Source organism: Ammodytes marinus (genome assembly GCF_949987685.1).
Source record: "Ammodytes marinus genome assembly, chromosome: 12".
Lineage (NCBI taxonomy): Eukaryota > Metazoa > Chordata > Actinopteri > Uranoscopiformes > Ammodytidae > Ammodytes > Ammodytes marinus.
The window spans coordinates 24,902,188-24,925,812 of record NC_137216.1 but is presented as its reverse complement, the minus strand read 5'-3'; the positions used below and the strand labels follow the sequence as shown (position 1 = coordinate 24,925,812).

General features: G+C 39.0%; 1 protein-coding gene across 1 annotated transcript in view; it reads left to right on the top strand.

Moving 5' to 3' along the window:
- Window positions 1-4,543: 4,543 nt before the first annotated feature.
- Window positions 4,544-23,625, top strand: part of LOC307258186 (nebulin-like) — a 68,401-nt gene continuing 49,319 nt past the window's right edge. Inside the window, 39 exon segments of the mRNA XM_080037636.1 lie at window positions 4,544-4,615; window positions 5,832-5,930; window positions 9,082-9,126; window positions 9,986-10,093; window positions 10,518-10,625; window positions 10,932-11,036; window positions 11,131-11,235; window positions 11,400-11,504; window positions 11,736-11,840; window positions 12,402-12,506; window positions 12,586-12,693; window positions 13,358-13,474; window positions 13,957-14,058; window positions 14,192-14,299; window positions 14,407-14,511; window positions 14,618-14,716; window positions 15,348-15,452; window positions 15,573-15,680; window positions 15,792-15,905; window positions 16,185-16,382; window positions 16,553-16,660; window positions 16,775-16,873; window positions 16,997-17,101; window positions 17,353-17,460; window positions 17,616-17,927; window positions 18,040-18,246; window positions 18,841-18,945; window positions 19,061-19,168; window positions 19,256-19,567; window positions 20,646-20,852; window positions 20,994-21,098; window positions 21,223-21,330; window positions 21,445-21,756; window positions 21,959-22,165; window positions 22,263-22,367; window positions 22,468-22,575; window positions 22,669-22,980; window positions 23,090-23,296; window positions 23,402-23,506. Of these exon segments, the coding sequence (XP_079893762.1) occupies window positions 5,853-5,930; window positions 9,082-9,126; window positions 9,986-10,093; window positions 10,518-10,625; window positions 10,932-11,036; window positions 11,131-11,235; window positions 11,400-11,504; window positions 11,736-11,840; window positions 12,402-12,506; window positions 12,586-12,693; window positions 13,358-13,474; window positions 13,957-14,058; window positions 14,192-14,299; window positions 14,407-14,511; window positions 14,618-14,716; window positions 15,348-15,452; window positions 15,573-15,680; window positions 15,792-15,905; window positions 16,185-16,382; window positions 16,553-16,660; window positions 16,775-16,873; window positions 16,997-17,101; window positions 17,353-17,460; window positions 17,616-17,927; window positions 18,040-18,246; window positions 18,841-18,945; window positions 19,061-19,168; window positions 19,256-19,567; window positions 20,646-20,852; window positions 20,994-21,098; window positions 21,223-21,330; window positions 21,445-21,756; window positions 21,959-22,165; window positions 22,263-22,367; window positions 22,468-22,575; window positions 22,669-22,980; window positions 23,090-23,296; window positions 23,402-23,506 (5,268 nt within the window). The 5' untranslated portion in view covers window positions 4,544-4,615; window positions 5,832-5,852.

Below are 23,625 nucleotides of genomic sequence, written 5' to 3'. Positions count from 1 at the left end.
TTAAACTCAATATAAGGGAAGTATGGGTACTGGAACACAGCTTCGGTTTAGTGTTTGCAACTTCAGCTATTCTGTTTTTAGTCCTTTAGGGGGCTGGATTCATCACGTGAGCTCACGGTACTTAATGCTTTTCAGGGAGCTTGATGAACAGCAACAAGAGTAGAGAGCAGAGAGAGAGAGAGAGACAGACAGACAGACAGCAAAGAGGTTCAGGGACAGAAGAGGAGACCGTGTCCATAGAGTGAGGAGCGCAGCGAGTGGTTCAGAGAAGAAGAAAGGACCAGCAGAATAGTAAGGACTGCACAGTGTGACATCAAAAGTTCAATTTAATGTGTACCTACTTACAAACCAAAGCCAAACTATTACACTAAGGTGTGGTGCCTGCGCTGCCTTATGTAGTTGATAGGCTCTTGGCTGTTCCTCATTTCACTTCTAATATCTGTTTTCAATGTAATGTTGCTAAGTCAGTTAACATCCCTTTTAGTAACCTTGAATGTGTCATCTATGGTGTAGAAGCATGTGTTTAAAAGTTTTAAAATAATTCATACATGCTGTTAATTTGGGCGATAACTACCAGTCTGAAAATGGGCCCTAATGTTTTTGAATTGCATAATTCTTTAAATGCTGTTAAATCATTAAAAAAAAAGTGGCACTTGAAGTAACAAACCAGCAAATAATCGTCACCTAACAGCCTTTTAGTTTTGTTTTACGGCACATTTTCCCAACAGTTCAATCTTCAATTTACTTCAAGGCAAAAGGGATCCAAAAAAATGTACTTGATGACAAAGGTGTCAGATTAATTCACACCAACACCTGATATTTTAGTAAAATCCTAGTGTGTGAATATCATTTCCTTGCTAGGACAACTAGGCAAACTCCCAACTGTTTATGAGAAGAGTCTGGAGTGGACCTTGTGCTACGATTGTTATGATTAAAGTTTGCATTTCTTTTCTTCTTTTTCCTCCTACCATTTTAAAATTGGTTCTGAACTCACTGATATGTTGAAGCAGATATGTCAGTTATATCATTGTTTCTAAAGGTCACAATAGGTCATTGGTCATCGAAGTGGATCTGTTGGCTTACTGCTGTTCACTCTTGGATCTGGGATAAATGATCAATCAGAATGTTTAATAAGCAAAGTTTTAGTTTCATCAAAAAAATATAAAAAACAAAATATCAAGAACTTACATACAGTAGGTTTACGTCTGTAATAATTCCATGAAATCTCATGGGAAAACAAATTGTATTAGCCATTCATCCACAGAGCAATACAAGCGACCTTCGTGTCCTCCAGTTATTCTGAGTAATGTGACATCGATGGTGTCAGGCACTATAATCTCCCCAAAGATTTGACTGGAAAGTTCAAGCTCTTTGTTCTGCATACTGTTTGCACAGGTATGATTGATGAGAACAATGACGGTTACGTGTAATACGGACCATTCTTTAGTATACCTCTCCAAATCTCAAAGTGATAACAAGAATTATAGCCGTAGTCATCTGATAACTCAAAATCATTCCAGCTCTTGCTTACAAACACCGACAAACCCAAGACATCACTTGCTTCTTTTAGAGCTACAAAGGTCAGTGAAGATGTTCCTGTTCATCTGGAAACCTGCCTTATGCGTCAACAACATATCTGATTCTGGCAAAGTCATTCTGTGACCGACCGTTTGGTGTAAATTAGGCGTCTTACCTCACCAGAATTATTTGTTGTTTTTCTTTCAGTGGCTCTGGTGGGCTTACTTTGACAGTTGGCGGTGTTAATGTTTTTGTTCTCTGTCCAGCAGCTGTTGTGTACTGGTCTCTTCCCAGTCATCGGTCATTTTTTCCGGTGACTAAGCAGCATCATGTAGCCTCCTCCTCAGGTGTCTTTGGCAATGGGAATTAGGTGTTTTGACTGCTAGTATCATTCTAAGTCTGTGATGATCCCCTGTCTGAACTCAAAATGTAAGGCATCATATGTTACATGCCCTGAAAAATTATTTTGTTCCTATTATAAACTCAACAAAAGTTTTTTTTTTTTTTTTTTTTTTTCTGGATTGTTGCACTTAATTGTTCCTAGCAAGGTAAACAATTGTGGGTGGGTGTATGCCTACTAGGTTTAAAGATATCCTTCATACATACATAAGAGGTAAATGCAATTTCCATGCAATGACAATTTTCAAACATAATTACCTTAAACATCTCTTCTCAGAAACAGTCTCTTGGCTGTTTAGGCCTATCCACCTACTACAAGCCATCAACAGTTTTCAAAGCAACTCTCAGCTAAAGAAATGACAGTTATGGATATGCCTGGATAATTCCAAATGAATTATCAACCCTGTGAAAACACCAGTCCACTTTGAAATCATATGATAACATTTAAATTAATAATATAAAACTTTATTACTTTTTCAGTTTGGGCAGATGGTATGAAATCTGTAGTGATGTTGCAAATGAGGACCAAGCAGCAGTCCTCATGTGCATCACATAATGAGCTACTGCCACTTTCCAGAGGGAGACACACACACACAATCACACACACACACACACACACACACACACTTACACACGCACACACTCTCAGCTGCTGCTGTCAATCTTGGTCCTGGGGTAGCACCCTGCTTCTGGCACAAAGAGTGAGATTTTACATACCAGAGAGATAGAGGCACATCATTTGAAGAGAGAAAATGTCCACAAAGTCCTGCCACCAGATATACTTGCTCAGAGTTGATGCCATTAGCCTATTAATTTTCTCCATAAATCTAGGTTAAATTAAATCATAGGTGCCACAGGAGCTCAGCTGTATGATGTACGTTATCTAGAAATAGCTCTTGATGTATTTATAAATCTCATGTACTTTTGACTTGAGTTGCAGTCTGCTCCAATACCTGAAAAATGGAAAATGTTCTTTTCTGACGCAGGTATTAGCCGCTTCTCCTGTTAGAGGTTGAGCGGAATTTATTTAGTCTATTTTATAACACAAGGTTAAAGATTCAGTAAGCGGAATGGTTATTTTAGCTAACTTCCTGTCAGTGACTGCAATTAGCAGTCCCCTCCCTCGTCACCACATAAATGCACTGCGGTCTTCAAGCAGCGAGTTATCTAGCATCATCTCAGATCCGTAAGTGCGATAAAACATGATAAAAACCATCTTAACAGACATTGGGAAGGATTTTTACCTGCTCTGCCATTGTAGGCGCATACACATTCACCTATCTGTCGCTCTGCACGTGCACCGTCAGTGAGACGGGTGCCGGTTTGGAGCGTTCTCTCTTCTGATTGGTTTTCAGTAGTGGGATCCCTGAAAAGTTTATTTGCCGATAACATGCAGAGCGAATGACTGAGAGACCGGTTCTATGAAACGCGCACATATAAGTGATCACTGTATGAATAAAGAGCGATTTAACACTTATATCAACATAAATAAATCGCTTACTTCACCTTTAATATACAGTATATATAAAGTGTTGCATTTAGAGTTGACCTGTTGGTCATGGAATGTGTGTTGAATTGAATTGCCGTGAACAGTGTGTAGCTAAAAAATTGTGCAAATGTGTGCACACAGTAGGCTACATTTGTCCCACTGCCCCATGGTCTGAAATGTATCATGTCAGATGTCCTCAACCTTCATTCCAAAGCAAATGTCGAGACTTCCCTACGGTGACTCATTATTTGTTTACAGGCTAAGTCCTTAATCCAAGGTCCATTGGTGATTAATACGACTCAGATACAGTCGCATTTGTATTACTTGTTGTTATTCCCTTTCAATATTCTTTTGATTCAATTTCAGTTAAAACATATTGACATATGGAACATAATTCCCCTACCCTTTGCTGTCGCTCAATGGTTAAACTTATTCCTTATCATCCAATTTATCAAGCGATGAACAACTTATGCACATAAACCAGAGTGCTGACTTTACAAATGGATGGTTGTTAAAAGCGCCAATTAACATGAGATCCTAAATAAAGTAAAAAGCTAAGCTAGAACAGCTTGTCTCGGCAAGAAATATCAAAAACTGTGTCTACTTTTTTACCTTTAGTTATTCTAATGTGTGTCATATGTATTCAGGAACGTACTTGTTTCTTATTTTCTGTCTCCCAGGTCCTCAGTTTGATATTGAGCTGATTCTTTGTCACTGTACTGAGCCAGCTTTGGGTCAGCTAACAGATGACCTCAATAGATCTGGCACTCGCAACCCTGCCAGGCTTCCAGCTAGTCTTTCCCTTAAATACTCATATCCTTCATTGACAGTCCTATTAACAATCCTTTAACAAGAAACTGTTGCATTCGTCAACATCACAACCAATACACATCCATTCAAACACAGTGGTACTGATGTAGTTGGATTTTTTACTCTCGCTTTCTTAAGACCCAAAACCATCCGTGCCCCACTGCCTCCCTCATAACTGTACCGCTGATGCATTGGCCTCAACAGGTGCTCCTTTTTGAAAGGCTCACTAAGGTATATTTAGATTTTGAAACCTGAGATTGCTGGCCTGTGATTGGCTGCGTCGACCACATGATAACCTGGGTAGAAACTGCAGCTGTGTGCTGTCGCCCGGTGTTTCTCTGGAGGGGAAGCTGGGGAGGATTTTGCGGCTTGGGAGACCAGTAAACTTTAATTTAACTGGTAAGCAAAAAGAGGAGAAAAAAGCACAAATATTCTTATTTTCTACACCCCTGCATGGCTTTCCATCTTCTTGGACTTCCATAATTTTCAACCCTTTTGCTGCCATTTGGATCCAGGAGGACTTCTGATTAAGGAATAAGGAGTTTGAAGGCTTTGCAGCACTTTGAAGGAGTAACAAAAACCAGCTCAAAACTTCAAGACTCAAGCCAGATCAGACCAGTCCCACCTTTGGATGTATCCGAAGCAGTCTGGCCATTTTGTCTTCTCTCCGAAAAAATCTCAGCACCTTTTGAGCAATTTTGTCCTACCGTCTTGACCTTTGCACTTTCCACTTATTTCTTTTTTGTTTTACAAGACAATTATGTTTTAATTCAAAGAGAGGGCAATCAAGTGCTAAAAAAAGGTAGTTAGTATGCCATCCTATATTTAACCTGCAAGCCTCAGAAGGCATTGCATCTCCGTTTGCTAAACACAGTCCACCAATCAGGCTGTGGCATTAGCTTACATGTCAAATAGCTGGGGCACTGTTGGGCAGCTGTCGCCAACCTTCAGCTGGGAGGTACAGCTCAGTTCTGTGGGCTGTGTTGTGGCAAGTAAGGGGAGGAGGGATAGACTGTCACACATTCAAAGGTGGAGGCCTGTTATAAAGGATTCAGTGTCTCACCACCTTAATCCCTGTGTTATTATTGGTTTACACTTGTTCCAAAGCTTTTGAGCTGTGTCATTCACTTTTAATACTTTGTTCAGGATTTGGGAAAAAAATCACACAAAGTTGGACTGTCAGTTTGAAACCCTAGTGGATGGCAAGTGAGGTTCAGCAAATACTGCAGGAATCTTGAGCTGGTATGACATGCTAATTGGTTGAACACCCATTATGTTAGTGATGTATTTTTTTAGCGTGTATTTGCTGTTTAATACTTATATTTTTGATTGGGATAAATTAATGCATTGGATAACATTCAACAGGGGATGGCTGCCAGCATCCTTAAAATGTCGCTGGTGCAGTTGTCCTTTGGTTCTCTTGTCTAAGCCCTATCATATGCTGTTTGAAATAGGGATTTTGTGCTACTGATAAATATTTAAGCTAACTCTGCTGCTACACTTTTATTATTTTGTTGTGTGCTACCCCTATATGCTATATGTGCTTTGAAGACCTTGTTCATTCAGAGTTTTTATAATGAATGCCTGAACATGTCATCTGTGTGTTTTCGTGTAGAACCTGTGAAACCGTCCCACGATGACGACGGAAGTTGTGGAGGAATATGAGGAATATGAGGAGTTTGAGGAGGAGGAGGTGGTGGAGTATGAGGAGCAGGTAAGTTGTCTCACCATGTTATGTACATTTATGATCATACACAAGACCATTTTTATTTTTTATTTAAAATTCTCTTACTTTTAGTTTTTTACAAAATAGGCTATGACTTCATTTGATTCAGTAGATCGAGGATAGGCTATCTATCTGTTAGATATGCAGGTCCCTGTGGCAAACCCTATGAATAGTTAAGTTAGTGACCCCCTCAGCAGTTCACAGATCCAGTCCCCCAGGTCTGCGGGTGGATCCTGTTTCAGGCGAACACCCTTCTGATGGGTTTTAAGTCCTGGATTTCATACATAAATCAAAACTATTTCAAACTGAAGATAGACTATGTTACCTGGGACAGCTTTTCTGTTGTCTTATAAAAGGTACATTTTATTTGGAGACAACCACCGAACATAGATTGACGTAATCATCAATCAACTACCAGATGCACAAAATACATTCATTTCCACAAGTGACTTTACAACAATGAATGAATTGTATTTTTGTAGCAAGCCATCAACTATTCTCAACATACTGTATCCAACCAATTGATAAACACACGTTTCAGTGCTGTAATAGTGTCAACATTACAATGGCATACTTCCTGTGTAGCATATATAGTGTAATATTAAATTACTTAGAATTTGGGGGTGTGCCACTTTCTGGAAGTTACCATTGTCTTAAGTTTCAATATACCTGTTAAAATTATTTATCAAATTTCCTGCAGATAGTATTTGGTGTTCATTACAATTTAGAATATTTCTGTCCTCATTATGTAATTGAACCCCACATTGCCATGTTTTCAGGATGTTTTTATGCTGCCTTTGTGTATGAAATATTGAGTTGAAGTTCTCTTGTGTCAGTGTCCAATGGAAGAGTGAAAGCAGAAGGCTAACAAATTAATCCCATATTTCCTGGTGAAATAGGATTAAAATTAGCCTCGTATATATATGTTTCTACTATATATTGTTGATATCATATAGGGGAGTCTGAATGATCAATCTCTCCATCTATCAAAAGATGACCAAATCATACCAAAGACTTCAGTATTCATCATTTAACTCCCGTATAACATATCAACACTTCCAAATGGATTTTACCATCTTTGCTGCAAAGATGTGAATCGTTTGAGAAGCGGGACCGATGGCTACCCACAAAACGCGATACACTCTGATTTCACTAGCACTTTCATCTGCACTGTGGAGAAAAATTGCATTGTTTTGAATAAATAGTAAGATGGCTTCGTATTTAATGTACAGAATGGGGAGAAACATAGAGCTGTTATGGCCATAATTTATAAAGTTAATTACAAAATAGCTTTAAAAGAATTTAGATTATCTGATGATTTCAAATGGAGTTTTAGTTGATTTTTTTCACTTTTATTTGATAATGAACCTATAATTTTGATTATTTTCTTCCTTTTAACTCACAAAATGACTTCACTTCTGAGGTCATTAAGGGGAGGAGTGTAGAGTTCTCTCCAGTCTGGCATTCAGACAAATTTAGAAGTGGACATCTACAGCACATTCATTGGCAAAGACATAGAGTAGATGGGGAGAGGTAAAAGGAGAGAGAGAGAGAGAGAGAGAGAGAGAGAGAGTCAAATGAGCCACTGTGCTGTAAATCACTCCGGTAGCCTGGAGTGTGTTAACGTCACAGTGCCAGTAATTTGCTTAGGATGCATGGACAAACCGTGTGACAGGGCCGTAGAGCAGTTGTTCTTATCCGCATTGCTTTAGTGATGTGTAATCACCACCCTATGGTTCTCTCCTGTCTGATAGATTCAGATACTGAAGCCTCTTACAAATGTTGATCAAAATGATTGAAATGTTCTTTCGCTCAGCTCTGGGTGTCTCTAGATTGGTGGATTTAAATTTGAATTGGTTAGTTTTTCTCAAGACCCCTTGAATGTGTCAGATTGTACAGTACAACCTTATTTTAGTGTGCACGTTTCTCTAAGTAGAGGGTAGTGTATTTCAGTCAGGCTGTAAGTGAGACGGACTATTTATGAAACAGTATCGCTATATGTGGGATTGCTGTCACTTACTGTAGTCTGAGGTACATATTCCACTTTAATGGATGCTTTCCACTTTTAAGTGGTAACCATGCAAATATATAATTGTGATCATAAGCTATAAGATATCCATCTCTTAAAGTTGTGTGTCCACTCCAATACAATGAAGGTGAATGGGGTTTCATTTGTAGTGCTCACAGCATTGGAGAATACAATTTACTTTTGGTGCAAACTCTCTTTTCAGAAACAGCATAAATGATACTCTGGTTGATTCAAGGAAGAAACAGTCAAGAGTTTTTTTTATATGGGACTATACTTCTTCAAGAAAAAATTTCCTAAAAAGCTGTTGTTCTGTGGATACATTGTAACAAGGACATTGTTTGTATGACTTGAAAGTTTAATTGCCTTGTTTTTGATGCTGTACCGTTAGCACCACAAATTAAAATGAAGTTGCCTTGGCTATGTTAAAGTGATGGCAAAAACTTGGAAGATAAATGTTTTAGAATCACACCAAAACTGTCCACATGGCTAGATGTTATTGGATAGGCTAGATATTATTATCTGTTATCTAAACCCACAATAGGAGTGTGTGTGAACAGACATGGGGGATTATGAAGCTGTCTAAACAGTTTATATACTACTGTCTGCTGCTGTAGCAACTGATAACAGGAGCGATGGGCTATGAAATTGAAAAGAAATATGAATATAATTATTGTCATGTGAGTGTCTGGTGCACTTTCCTCTGTAGAGAACAGGCTTAATTAGACTGCAGTCACAATTACAGAACATTCAGCCCCCTGAGGATGTCGTCTCATTTCAGTGACACTACTTGATTAGGATAAGGAAAGGGTTTATTACTGGTTAGGACAAGTATCCCTGATTACAACGCTCTCTGCTTTTTATGCAGTCGATGGAATGTTTGAGGGCTTTTTTTGATATAATAGCTACTAATTTGATGCAGTGTAGACTAGAGTGAATTCCTACTTGTTGTACTGATAGTGTCAATGGCGGTTATTGATGAGCACCAGAGCTGTGGAAAAATCACCCTCAATCAAAAAAAAAAAAAAAGATACCATGCTGTTTCTCCCATAACTTGTTCTGGCAGTTTGTAGACCCTCAGAGTGTGTCCTATATTTGTAATATGTTGAGCAGATAACAACGACGACTGTCACTGAGCAAAGCACTCAGAGTCTTCAGGTAAAGCACCCCCTCCCAAAGGGTCAGCAGTTCAAACAGTACAGGATATGTCCCCCCCCCCCTTTTTTTTTTGTCTTGACCATGGTGCATCCCCCTCCTTGCTCTGCATGACTGTATGGATTTTTCTGTCGTCTAGTTATACCATTGAAGATGTTGGCAGATTTTCATTTTATTTGGTGAATCCTTTAAGTTTATAGTTAATATCGCTGCTAGAAATCACTTAAAACTCTGCATGAACTTAAAAAAAAATCAGCTATTTTCTATTACAATTTGTCTGCAATCTTAAATTTTTTTTGTGAACCCCAAGAAAAAAATGGCTGCTTTCTGGGGGCATTTAGCTATATGTGTTGATGAGCCTGGCATTGCATGCAGGGAAAGATGCTCCTAGATACGTTTCTGTATATCCAGGACTTCCCGTTTACTCCTGTTGTCTTTGTTTGTCCTTCGGTCTTCGCCCAACATAATCTCAGTACATTATTATGCCATTATCCTAACTATATTAGTTCCATGTAGAATATTTTACTGGTTTATTCATATCAATTGAAGTGTTGACTTGAATCACTTCAATCATTGAAGGTGAGTTATTATTAAACTAACAGGAAAACTGCAAACTTGCACAAATTAATTAGATAACAAGTCTTTACCTCTACAAGATCACATCATTACGTAATCAAAACATTTGAATTACAGTTACAAAATACCTTAGATAATTTTGTCTGATAATTGTCAGCTTCTAACAGCCTTATTGTAAGTGTATGTATTTTTAATTCCTGTTCATTATGTTGCCTGTAATAAAATAACCTATAGGGCCTTTTTGTTTGTTGTATAGTTAATTGTATTTCCCTCTGCCCTCCTCCAGTCTGGCTTGCCCACCAGGAGAGTCAGGAAGAGGGTCAAGGTGGACACCTCTAAGTTCATGACTCCGTACCTGGCCCATAGCCAGAAGATGATGGAGCAGTACAGTCATGTAAGCAACAAGTTTTGTTTTTTCGGTCAAAATCAGTAATTAGCTCATTTCGTTGTATAAAAAAAAATATTTGTATATTTTTGTAATTTACTCTATTAAAAGTGCTCCGAGGAACTTTCAGTTTGTGTTAATTATTGCTCCCCCCTATGGACAAAAGCGCTATTGTTTTTGCTACGCCAGCTGTAGTTTCTGCGTGAGCGTACCCATGACAAAGGCATTAAGAAAAACTATATAACAACAGTATTCTTTGCACTGATGGTCTCATTTGCTGTAACATGTATGATCATCAGCGGAAAACTTAGAAATGTTCCTCGTAGCACCTTTAAAGCTTAACATTTCGTACATAAATAATCTTTTCTTTGGTTAGGGTATACATCATGACTATTGTACTAAATTCTTGTACAATGATCGCTCCCCTTGACAGAACAAGTACCGGCACACGTATGACATGTCCAGAGGGGCTCCTCCTGCCGTCTGCACTGATTCCCCTGAGATGATTCGCATCAGGAAGGCTCAGGAGCAGCTGAGTGAGGTACTACTGAGGACCGCTGTGACAATTTTCCCCCAAAACTGTGTTGTCTAAACTTTTATGATAAAGGTTTGAATGTAATTGGAATAGAAGATTGATGGTTTACATCCTTATGTATCAAATACTTATATGAAACTATGCTGTGGCCAGTAATTGAGTGTGAGAGTTGTGAATTTGGAGCAAAGTTGCCAAGCACATACATTTTGATTTCTCTTTTGGTAGAATAAGGTGTAAAAAATTGTGATTATAAAAAAATTAAAATAAAATCTCCAGTCATTAATAATAAGATAAAACACGTTTTGTTATCAGGTGAAATACCGCATGGAGGGAAACAAGGCTCGGACGACAAGCTTGTATGATGGTGAGGCCAAGGAGGTCTTGCATGTCAAGCGTATGTCTGAACTGTTGAGCAAGGTGAGTAACCTTAACTTACCAAGATTTAATAAAAAAATAAAGAAATAAAAAAACCTGAATGTTTACTACCAATGGTGTTGCTTATCTCTTCCAGGTTCTGTACAGACAGAAGTGGGATGAGACTAAGGACAGGTACCTGTTGCCTCCTGATGCCCCTGAGCTGGTCCTGGCTGTGAAGAATGCTGCTAACTACAGCAAAGTAAGCAGCACAATTTGGCATTCAAGTGCTGTATTTTATGTCCAAAATGAGGATTTTTGGCTACCACTATAAAATCATCTTATTGTATGATTTGATAATATCACTATTATTTAAATTCTTTGAATGCATGGGGTTTAATTCATGACCTTACAACCTCTTTTCAGAAACTTTACACTGAGGACTGGGACCAGGACAAGACCATGTTCTACCCGTACAGCGACAGCCCCGAGCTGCGCAGGGTGGCCAAGGCTCAGGAGGTCTTCAGTGATGTAAGCTCAATCTACTCACAACACCACCCAGTTTCCAATACATCTGCTGGTCCAACATTGAGATTTCGGACCTAAAACCTTTTATTTTCACTCAAACTGTTAATACGATCGCAAATACAAATAAAGTTCCTAAACACACGTGTGTGTGTGTGTGTGTGTGTGTGTGTGTGTGTGTGTGTGTGTGTGTGTGTGTGTGTGTGTGTGTGTGTGTGTGTGTGTGTGCCCCCGCAGGTCCAGTACAAGAAGGGTCATGATCAGCGCAAGGCCAAGTACACTTCCCTGGCTGATCCTCCTGAGATGGAGCTGGCCAGAAGGTGTAACGACCAGCGCAGTGATGTAAGTGGAGGACATTTAAACTGACTCTTCAACACAAGTAAAAAAATAAAATAAAAAAAGGAAATACTGTGCATAAACTCTACTCTTATTAGTTATAGTGAAGAGCACGGTAAAATGTAACATCTACCCCCACTGCACACTTAGAAATTGTGTGGGATATGATATCTGAATTTCATATTCATATATTATGTGTGGAGTGTGTAGAGATTGTTTGGAGCAGCAGTTGCAATTTTTAAAGACTCAAACTTGCATTTTGCGCCGTGCACCGAAGTGGAAACAGGGCCCTTAGAGACACAAAAACCCAAAGCCACTGCTAGGGATAAACTGACCACCTGCTCCCTGATATTAATGGCAGCTGTACTAAAGCTGGAAGGGAGAGGCCAACAATAGATTGAAGTGACAGGGTTCCATTCCATTCACACACAACACAATTTGTTTTATCAAACAGAATTCTGAGAAAGCAAATACGTTTCTTTGTCTTCTACATATCATTCTGCAATAAGATCTGTCATTTGTGAAAATACATCTTCTAATGTTGAATGTTGTTTTTTTCCCCAACAGCTTAAGTACAAGGAAGATTACAATAAGAATGTGAAGGGTCAATGGTGCGAGACGCCATACTTCGACGTGGGCACTGCCAGGCAGGCGATGGACAATCTCAGCGACGTAAGAGCTTAGTAGTACGCCGAGAGTTAATATTATTGTTGATAATTTTTCCGTACCTAAATTTCCCTTTCCTTTTCAGAGGAAATACACGCAAGCATATGAAAAAGAAAAAGACCAAATTTATTTCATGCAAACGGACACGCCCGTTTACGACGCAAACAAGAAGGCCCGCATCGCTGCTAGTGGGGTAAGTGTGCACACACACACACACACACACACACACACACACACACACACACACACACAAAGGTATTAGAGTATTTTTAAAGGTCCTATCTCATGTGGAAGACATCACAGAGAGTTGACCAATTTCTCAGAGCGGAGCATGAGTCAACTCTGAAGCAGGGACACACTGCATTGTGCCCACACATGCACTCCGTGACCGAGAGATCTACATTTGGTTAATTTTTACTGCAAAAATCTAGTGTGTTTTTTTCACAAATGGCCAGTAATAACGTATCAGACTATGTGAAGTGGCTTGTCAGTTTCTGTACACCTCATCGTCACCCACACATTCACACACACAATGCAAGCATGCGTCATTGTAGAAAAATGATAAAGATACTTTGTTGTTCCACCATGACTACACAAGCTAGTACATCAACCATGTGAGTAAACCTTTCTTAGGCATAAGCTTTATTTTATGTAATTTTAAATTGTATTATGTCTAACGTATTTAATCTCCTAGCCCTCTTTCCCTTCCCCTAAGTGGCTTTTGTTGCTTGTCAGGCCACCATTGTAAATAAGAACTTGTTGACTGAATGACTTTCCTGTAGAAATAAAGGTGAAAAAAAAATTATATATAAATTCTTGCTCACTGCTCGCACTCTTCTATGTTTTTCTGCTTCCAGGTCCAGTACAAGAAGGAATACGAGAAACGCAAAGATCAGGCCGACTACAACACGCTCCCCGCAACTGAGAACCCTCTCCTCAGACAGCTCAGATACGCCGGCACCATCCTCAGTGATGTAGGTGTCGGAAGAACACTACGTAGAAACAAAGGACTTTTAAATCCAAGCTTGTTCTATGAAAAATGACTGATTGGGAAGAAAAAACATTCTAAAACTTTTAAGTAGTACTATTACAATTTAGAATGACTGGACAAAATTACTTAATAATTGTGAATTTCTCTTTACGATGAACTGTACATTTGGAAATAGTTAAATTCTAAATTATTTAGAGGATTATCATATTTGTGTTGCTAATTAAGCCATCCGGAAGTCGCTTGCTGCACCCTCTTCCGTATAATGTGTTAACTGATGCCCAGAAGATGTAATTCAATCAGGTTAGCGGTCCTACAGACACCTTGTTTGCAGCCTATCAGTTTGATGTCCACTGGTTGTTCCATATGGACCGATGATTTGCTCAGCTGTTTATGAATGTGTGACAGTTTGCATAATTGATTTATTGAGTGTTCTTTTTCATCGGTTTTGTTATATCTTCTTTGCAGAAAGTATATAAGGCCAGCTATGAGAAATCCAGAGGTTCAAGCATCAACTACTGTGACACGCCCAAGTTTCAGATGGACTCCGTACTTAAACAGTTCAATGAGGTAAGAATGATTCATTAGTTAAAAGATTTTCTTGTATCATAAACCAGTGATATTGATTTTTTTAAATATAAATACATATACAAATACATTTTGATTGATTGATTTGATTTTGATTCGTATATTTATTTCTTAGGCACACTACAAAGATAAATATGAAAATGAGACGAAGGGCCACTATATTGGCAGCTATGAAGATCTCTATATGGTTCACTCCAAGAAGATGGAGGAAATGAAGAGTCAGGTAAATCATTGTGCATTTTCCATTCCATTTTCCCAAATCAAATGTTATTTTAACGATACGTACATACATTTTATCCTTCCTCACAATTTGCCTATTTTCTCTTGCAGAGTTTATATAAAGCCGATTATGAAGATATAAAAACCAGATGCTTCTACCCTCAAACTATGACGCCAGAATATGAAGTTAACAAGAAGCTTTCGCAGTGTAATGATGTGAGTGGTGTTGGCTAATGAAATTCTTCTTTTCAGTAAAACAGATTCACATTTCTCTTGTTTTGATATACTCACATAGTACGTAACACAATTTTTCTATTTGCAGAAAGTTTACCGGCAACGTCCAGACACAGTGAAATTTACGCAAGTGACAGACTCGCCAGTTCAACTTCAAGCCGCCATCAACTGCAAGCAGCTAAGTGATGTACGTATGACTCTTCTAAGTACTCGTAAAAATAAATAAATTCAGCACCTTATATCTTATACAGTCCCTTCGTAGCAGCAACGTCATAATACTACTTATCATATTTCTATTATTTGAATTATTTCTTTCTATATGTTCACAATCACATAAATCCTGTAAGTTTGTTGTGGACATAATTTTTATTTAATTATTATTTATTTTTGTATTGACTGAAAGTGTGACAATTGTCAGCTTATGCTCTTAACCCAAAATCACCTAGATATGCAGATCCCCAAATGCGCCCAATCATCCACGTCACCCAGCTGTCTTTTCTGTGGGCACCATGGAAACTGGAGAGCCATCTCTCTGTAGTATAAATAGCAACAAGCATTCAGTTGGCCCAGAATAAACCCTGTGATCAGAGAGGGGCTCGGCAGGCAGGGAAAGGGACAGTCAAGTTGTCTCAAATAGAGGTCCAGCTAATACACTGCTGCCCTCCAGTGATCAAGAGTCAAATAACACTGCATCTCAAATTATGTCTCGTCTTGAAATGACTGTCATTTTACAACGAGCAGAAACTTATTACGAAAGGGATAAGAATAAGAAGTTAAGAATTGAATAAATAAAACGTGATTTTGTGTGATTCTTTCAGTTGAACTACAAGGCGAAATACGAGGAAACAAAGTTCAAGAATACTCTGCCCCCAGACTATCCCTTCTTCATCCAGTCCAGAGTCAACGCTTTTAACCTCAGTGATGTAAGTAACTGTTTATTTGTAAACACTGTTGGCTTCATTTCCACCTAAATTGAAGTTTTGGCTTAAACTTAAATGATTATTTTTTAAATTCTCATGAATGTCATAATTCTCCCTTTGCAGAACTGTTACAAGTATGATTGGGAGAAAACTAAGGCGAAGAAGTTTGAGGTCAAGGGCGACGCTATCTCGATACTTGCTGCCCGTGCTCACACGAACATCGCCAGTGACGTAAGGACGCTACAATATCATCCTTTATCATTTCAGTAATTGTTTCTTGCTTTGTTTTTTTTTGTCCTTTTTGGTACTATAGTAATGTATCCTATTTGTTCCTCTTTGCAGGTAAAATATAAGAAAGAGTATGAGAAGAACAGGGGACATATGGTTGGAGCCCTAAGCATTCATGACGATCCCAAGATCTTGCATTCCGTTCACGTGGCCAAAATCCAGAGTGATGTAAGTTAGTAGCTAGCAGTAATATAGGACTCAATAACTTACCCTTAATATTAATTTGTTAAAAGTGAGAGTGAACTTTTAAAGAAAATTCGCACTCTTTTTCTTGGTCCTTTTTGTATTTTTTCTTTGTATTTTTTTCTATACACACTAAACAAAATGAATGTTCAATAATGTTTTTGTCAACACACATTTGTGTTTTTTTTTCTTTAAAAATGTATAAATGCAAAAAAAAGAAGTGAGAAGGCACTCTTTAACTATCTCTTTCTGATATCACCTCAGCGTGAGTATAAAAAGGACTATGAGAAGCTAAAGACCAAGTACCATGCACCACTGGACATGATGTCCGTCACCTTGGCCAAGAAAGCCCAGGCCATTTCCAGCATGGCGGGCTACAGGAGCATCAGCACCAACTTCTTCCTTCCCCATGACAGTGTACTGATGGACCTGGCCAAGAGAGCCAACGTCATCCAGAGTGACGTACGTATAATCACACCTTTTTACACCGTTTATTAATGACAGTTTTGGTTTGAGTTTGAATCACTATATAAAACTTGTAATTGCATATTGGATATGAGATTGTTTTCAAATGTGCTATCATCTATTCAGTGAGACCTTTTGATTATTATTTTTTCCTTTCTGCATCATAGAATGAGTACAAGTCAGACTACAACAACTTTACCAAGGGCAGCCCATGGATTGCCTTTGGCTCAATGGAGGTGGAAAAGAACAAGAAAGCCGGTGAAATCCTCAGTGAGGTATGTGCACAACACCTTCACACTCTGTCCTTTATACACGATTCCCTCTTGACATTAAATAAAAGGACATATTTCATAGTTAACATAATGTCTTAATTCATCTGCTGCCTACAGAAAAATTACAGACATCACCCAGACACGATCCCCTTCACATCTATTGATGACCACCCAGTCATGATGCAGGCCAAGGTCAACCAGCTTCAGAGGAGTGATGTGAGTTTACTGTCTACTGTTAGGATTAATTCTGCACTTTTCTCTTTTTTATAATATCACTTTTGACACATTGTTTGATGTCAAATGTAATAATATAACCCTTTATGCGTTCCTGCCTTGCAGCTGTTCTACAAGAGAGGTCTGGAAGAGATCCATCAGAAATACTCTCTTCCTCACGATATCCCCGAGTTCGTTCAGGCCAAGTGCAACGCCTACAACATCAGCAAGGTAAGGCATAGAAATACTGAGAGATCAACTTTAAAAATCATACAACCCTAATATTTTCTAAAAAGCCTGCAACTTTGTTAAAGCAACTTTGGGCACGTTATTTTACTCCCTCAATATAATTTTTTATACATACATGTATATGTGTAGCTGTGAAAATGTGTTTCTTTGCCTGTGTGTATGTAAGTATGTAGTGGCCAATGCCAAACTTAATATCTTTTGGTGATGTTTATATTTGTAATCTGTCATTTCAGAACTCCTACAAGACGGCCTGGGAGGCGACTATTGCTAAAGGTTACGACTTGAAGAACGATGCTATCTCTGTTAAAGCTGCTAAAGCTGCCACTCATGCTGCCAGTGATGTAAGTTTCCGGGAAAGCTGAGCGAACTCCTCACAGTCTTACTCAAACCCAATTTTAACAAGCCCTATACCAGATATACTGTACTCCTTGTTGCATAATTTAATTACTAAAATTAATTAAATGCTAAATACTGCTACATGCCCTTGAACATCTAGATCCAGTATAAAAAGGCTTATGAGAAGGAAAGAGGCCACCATATTGGATGCCGCAACATCAAGGACGATCCTCTGCTGGTTCACTACATGGAGGTTGCTAAGCACCAGAGTGAGAAGAACTACAAGAAGGACTACCACAAGTCCAAGCTGAAGTACCACACCCCAGTAGACATGATGAGTGTGGTCCTGGCCAAGCATGCTTCTAAAGTGCAGACCTACACTGGCTACAAGCAGCACCACCATTCTTACTCTCTTCTACCTGATGCTATGAGTGTGGGCCTTGCTCGCAACATGAACTTAATCTCCAGTAATGTAAGTTTCATTTACCATAACCTGTCTTTTGAATCATCATAGTGAAGGTAAATACTTGTGTTTCTGCAGGTCTGATACTTTGCATTTCTCATGTGTCCCATTTACTTTCCAGTATCAATATAAACAGGATTATGAGACCTCTGTCAAGGGAAGTGGCTGGGTTCCAATAGGTTCCATCGATGTGGAAAGGGCCAAGGCAGGAGCAGCAGCTTTGGAGGAGCACAATTACCGCCAGCGCCCTGACACCTTCAAGTTCACCATTCCCAATGACTCAATGAACATGGAGCTGGCTAAGTCCAATTCCAAGATCATGAATGATGTGAGCAGGAGGAAACTGGTTTAACTTCTTAAAGGTGCAGTGTGTAAAGGGAATTGGCGTTTTCTGAACAGAATTGATAGAAATGGAATTTAATATTCACAAGCATGTTTTAATTAGTGTATCATCGCTTGAAAATAAAAGTTATTGCTTTTATCACCCTCCATGGGGGCTGCCATGTTGCACCACCATGTTCCTATAGTAGAGAAAGGTCAACTTAAAGCCTTTAAGTATTTTTAGTGTATATAGTGGGTGTCCGCCGGAAATGCACCTGTTTGAAGAGGAAGAACAAGTACTATAGAATAAAAATTAAATACATCTTCTCCTCATCACTTGATATTGTGGAAAGACTTGAGGCAGTGGTGGATGATGCCATCTTTAGTAACTAGCTCTTGTCCTTGAGGGCCACCGTAGTGTCTGTAGATTCGGAGTCTGTAAAGGCGGAGCTTTGCATTCTAGAACTTTCCACACTAGATGACCCAAAATATACATTATTACACACCGCACCTTAAATTTGCTGTTATATCAATCTCATGATTTGAGTCTTTGATTCCCCTGTCAAAAAATACATAAACCTTCTTCCTTATAATTATACAGAAAGAGTATAGGGCCAGTGGAGAGAAGTTCAAGCACACTTACCATCTCCCTGCTGATGTCCCTGAACTGATGCAAGCCAGATATAATGCTGTCAATATCAGCCAGGTGGGTAGTCGATTCTTGTCTACTATTTTCTAACTTTTTTGCACATGCAAAATGTATAGAGAAATGAAACAGTTACTACTATATATTTTTAAATAACAATGATCTTTTTATATAGAACTACTACACCTATGCTCATCGTCAAGACATACTTAAAGGACATCATGTGAAGGAAGATGCCATTTCCATTGTTGCAGCAAGAGCTTCCACCAACATTGCCAGTAATGTAAGTTGTAAATATGCTAATAATAATATAATTACGATGTTATCTAATCAATAATGTTATTCATACAGTATTCTTTGATTTAAACAGTACAAGTACAAGCTGGCTTATGAGAAGGCAAGGGGCCACCATGTTGGATTCAAAAGCATCAAGGACGATCCTCTGCTGGTTCACTACATGGAAGTGGCTAAGATGCAGAGTGAGAAGAACTACAAGAAGGACTACCACAAGTCCAAGCTGAAGTACCACGCCCCAGTAGACATGATGAGTGTGGTCCAGGCCAAGCAGCAATCTAAAGTGCAGACTAATATTGGATACAAGAAGATCCCCCACAGCTACCAGCTTCTGCCTGACAACTTGCACCTGCATCTGTGTCGCGGCATGATGGAGATCCAGAGTGATGTATGATCCATTTGTTACTGCCTATGGTGTACTGCTAGTATAATTGGTCCATCCATATTTTTATTTTATTAACCTTTATTTTTCCAGGAATATACTCATTGAGATTCAAAATCTCTTTTTCAAGAGAGTCCTGGCCAAGAAGGCAGCATAAAAACATAAAAGTTTCACATTAAAAAACAAAATTTCACACTTAAAACAAGACACAAAACACAATAAAAAGTAAATAAAAATAAAATAAAAAGTCACAAAGCATCAATCTCATTGGCAGTAAGTCAGTGTTCAGTAACCGGGCATGTACAGTTTGCGGTTAAATAGTCCTTAATCCTGCTTTTGTAATTGTTCATGGTGATAAGGGATTCAGGTTTAAGGTGTTCCTGTAGCTTACACCATGATGAGGGGGCAAAAGATTTAAAGGCACTTTCACCAAACGCAGTGCGAGTCCGAGGAACGTTATACATAATCAAACTGCTAGACCGAGTGATACGAGCACTGTTTTTAGGAACCATTAGAGAACACAAATAAGGAGGCAGATCGTACAAAATTGCCTTATAAAGGAACATATACCAGTGTTCCATCCTACGGGTGTATAAGGAAGACAGACCAACTTTCTCATACAATTTACAATGGTGCGTTCGGAATCCAGAGTTTGAGACAAACCGTAATGCTGCATGGTACACAGAATCTAGCAATTTCAGAGATGATGAGTTTGCGTGCATATATAAAATATCACCGTAATCAATAACAGATAAAAAAATGGCTTGGACAATTTTCTTCCTGGCACAAAAAGAAAAACAACATTTATTTCTGTACAAGAAACCCAGTTTCATTCTTAGCTTTTTAGTAAGACACTCAATATGATGTTTGAAAGAGAGATTTTCTTCTAGAAAAAAGCCCAGGTATTTGTAAGTTGCGACTCTCTCGATCACTTTGTTGTTTAGAGTAACAATCTGGTTGTCATCCATATCAGATTGTCATCCATATAGAAGTAAATAGATTATATACCCAGTAGAAAAAGGAATATGATAAACTATTTGGCAAGATTTGTGATACAATGTGTTTTCTATGTATACACCCACAGAATGTCTACAAGTCTGATTACAATAACTTCAGTAGAGGCCTAGGATGGGTCCCTATTGGTTCTATTGATGTTGAGCGGGCCAAGAGTGCTGGAGCTGCACTTGAAGAACATTTCTACCGCCAGCAACCTAGCACTTTCAAATTCACAAGCAAGACTGATTCCATGAACATGGTTCTGGCCCAGGCAAACACAAAGATACTGGACAACGTAAGACGGTCTCATCTTTCTAGAATTTGCAATTGCCTTTGCATCTCCTCGAATATGTTGAAATATTGCATGTCGGGACAAACCCTTCTACTGCAAGAACCTTACACTAATTCACATGTTTTTACTGTTCCTTCCCTGTAGGCTGCGTACAAAGCTTCTGGCGAGAAGTTCAAGCACACCTATAATCTGCCTGCTGACAGCCCTGAGTTCCTTCAGGCTAAATATAACGCTCAGACCTGTAGCGAGGTGAGGGCACAATATGTCTACTTAAATCAAAGTGTTTTATTAGAAAAATATGCAAGTCAAGGTATGCCATGTGTATATCAGCATCATGTGTGTATTAAACATTGTCAAAACACTTTATCCGCAGAGTCACTACAAGCAAAAGTGGTTGGCAGATATCGCCAAGGGATATGACTTGAAGCCCGATGCCATTTCTGTCCTCCATGCCAAGCATGGCAGACATATTGCAAGTGATGTAAGTAAATAGTAAATTCTAATTGACACAGAATGTATTCTGCGCTTTTTCCACCCAACTGAAACAGTCTTAATCATCTACAGGTAACTAACTAACTGATCCATTATCTTTTAGATCCAGTACAAGAAAGCTTATGAGAAGGCCAGAGGCCACCATGTTGGATGCCGCAACCTCCAGGACGATCCTCTGCTGGTTCACTACATGGAGGTTGCTAAGCACCAGAGTGAGAAGAACTACAAGAAGGACTACCACAAGTCCAAGCTGAAGTACCACACCCCAGTAGACATGATGAGTGTGGTCCAGGCCAAGCAGCAATCTAAAGTGCAGACTAATATTGGATACAAGAGGATCCAGCACACTTACAATGTCCTCCCTGATGCAATGAATCTAGTGCTGGCTCGCAACATGAACGTCCTGTCTAGTAATGTGAGTGGAAATGACAGTTTTATCAGTGAATTGTGTCTTTTAGCATCAAAACCATATTCTAAAGCCCCTCCAAACCCAAATCCACAAAATCCTTCTAACTATGTAATTCATGCATTAGTTGCATGAAAGTAGGATCTGAAAAGTTAGGAATATTTATTAATTATTAATTTATCATAACCTAATTGTCTTGTTGTCTCTTTAGTGTGAGTACAAGTCTGATTGGAACAACTGTGTCAGAGGTACTGGATGGGTCCCCATTGGCTCAATTGGAGTTGAGACTGCTAAACTTGGTGGTCTGATTCAAAGTGACAATAGGTACCGCACTCATCCATCCACTTTCAAGTTTAGCAAGCTGATGGATTCCATGGACATTAGTTTGGCTACGGCCAACAACCAGATCATGAACAAGGTGAAGTATGCTCAAATGTTTAGCACAGGGTTGAAAAATATAAATATTCTTAAAAAGCATCCTTGTTTATTTGTTTTACTGGTATATTTATTTACAGCAAGCATACCATGCAGCTTGGGAGAAGGACAAGCTAACAGTCCACGTCATGCCCGATGCTCCTGAGATTGTCCTTGCCAAGGCTAATGCCCTCAACATGAGCAATGTAAGGAATTGAATTATACAACACTATTTATATTATTATCTCACCTACTTTTATTTGGGTTCATTGTGTTTTATTTATATGAATTCATGTATTTCCACAGAAACTTTACAAAGCCGGTGTTGTGGAGATGGCCAACAAGGGCTACAACCTCACAGCAGATGCCATCCCAATTTTGGCTGCCAAGTCTGGTACAAAAATTGCCAGTAACGTAAGTTAAGAGCTGAATTCCTGTACGTAATCCAAAACATTATTAACTGCAAACCACCATTCATGGTAAACAAGTTTGTATCCACTTTTACAGTACAAGTACAAGCTGGATTATGAGAAGGCCAGAGGCCACCATGTTGGATTCAAAAGCATCAAGGACGATCCTCTGCTGGTTCACTACATGGAGGTTGCTAAGCACCAGAGTACGAAGAACTACAAGAAGGACTACGAAAAGTCCAAGCTGAAGTATCACTCCCCAGTAGACATGATGAGTGTGGTCCAGGCCAAGCAGCAATCTAAAGTGCAGACTAATATTGGATACAAGAGGATCCATCACAGTTACAATCTCCTCCCTGATGCCCAGAATCTAGTGCTGGCTCGCAACATGAACGTCCTGTCTAGTGATGTAAGTTGCTGTGCTATTCCCATGAAGAGATATCCATTTTTAATGGCAGGTGAAAAATAACGATTCTAGTACAATCCCTTGATTCATGACGCTTCCAATTTCTTTTTAGTGTGAGTACAAGTCTGATTGGAACAACTTTGTCAGAGGTACTGGATGGGTCCCCATTGGCTCAATTGGAGTTGAGACTGCTAAACTTGGTGGTCTGATACAGAGTGACAATAGGTACCGCACTGATCCATCCACTTTCAAGTTCAGCAAGCTGATGGATTCCATGGACTTGGCTTTGGCCACTGCCAACAACAAGATCATGGACAAGGTGCCGCCTGTTTTACTACACTTTAAAGTGAAAGACCACATATTTTTTGTCGTAATGATCATAATCATTATAATTAAATTGTTTTTCTGTTGTCTTAATATACAGCAAGCATACCATGCAGCTTGGGAGAAGGACAAAACCACAGTTCACATAATGCCAGATGCTCCCGAGATTGTCCTGGCCAAGGCTAATGCCCTCAACATGAGCAATGTAAGCGAATCCATCAAACTGATATATCCAACTGCATGTGATAACTAATACTGCAAATGTTAAAGGTTTTCAGTTTGTGAATGTTAACACTGTTTCACTGTTATCTTACTTTTATTTCT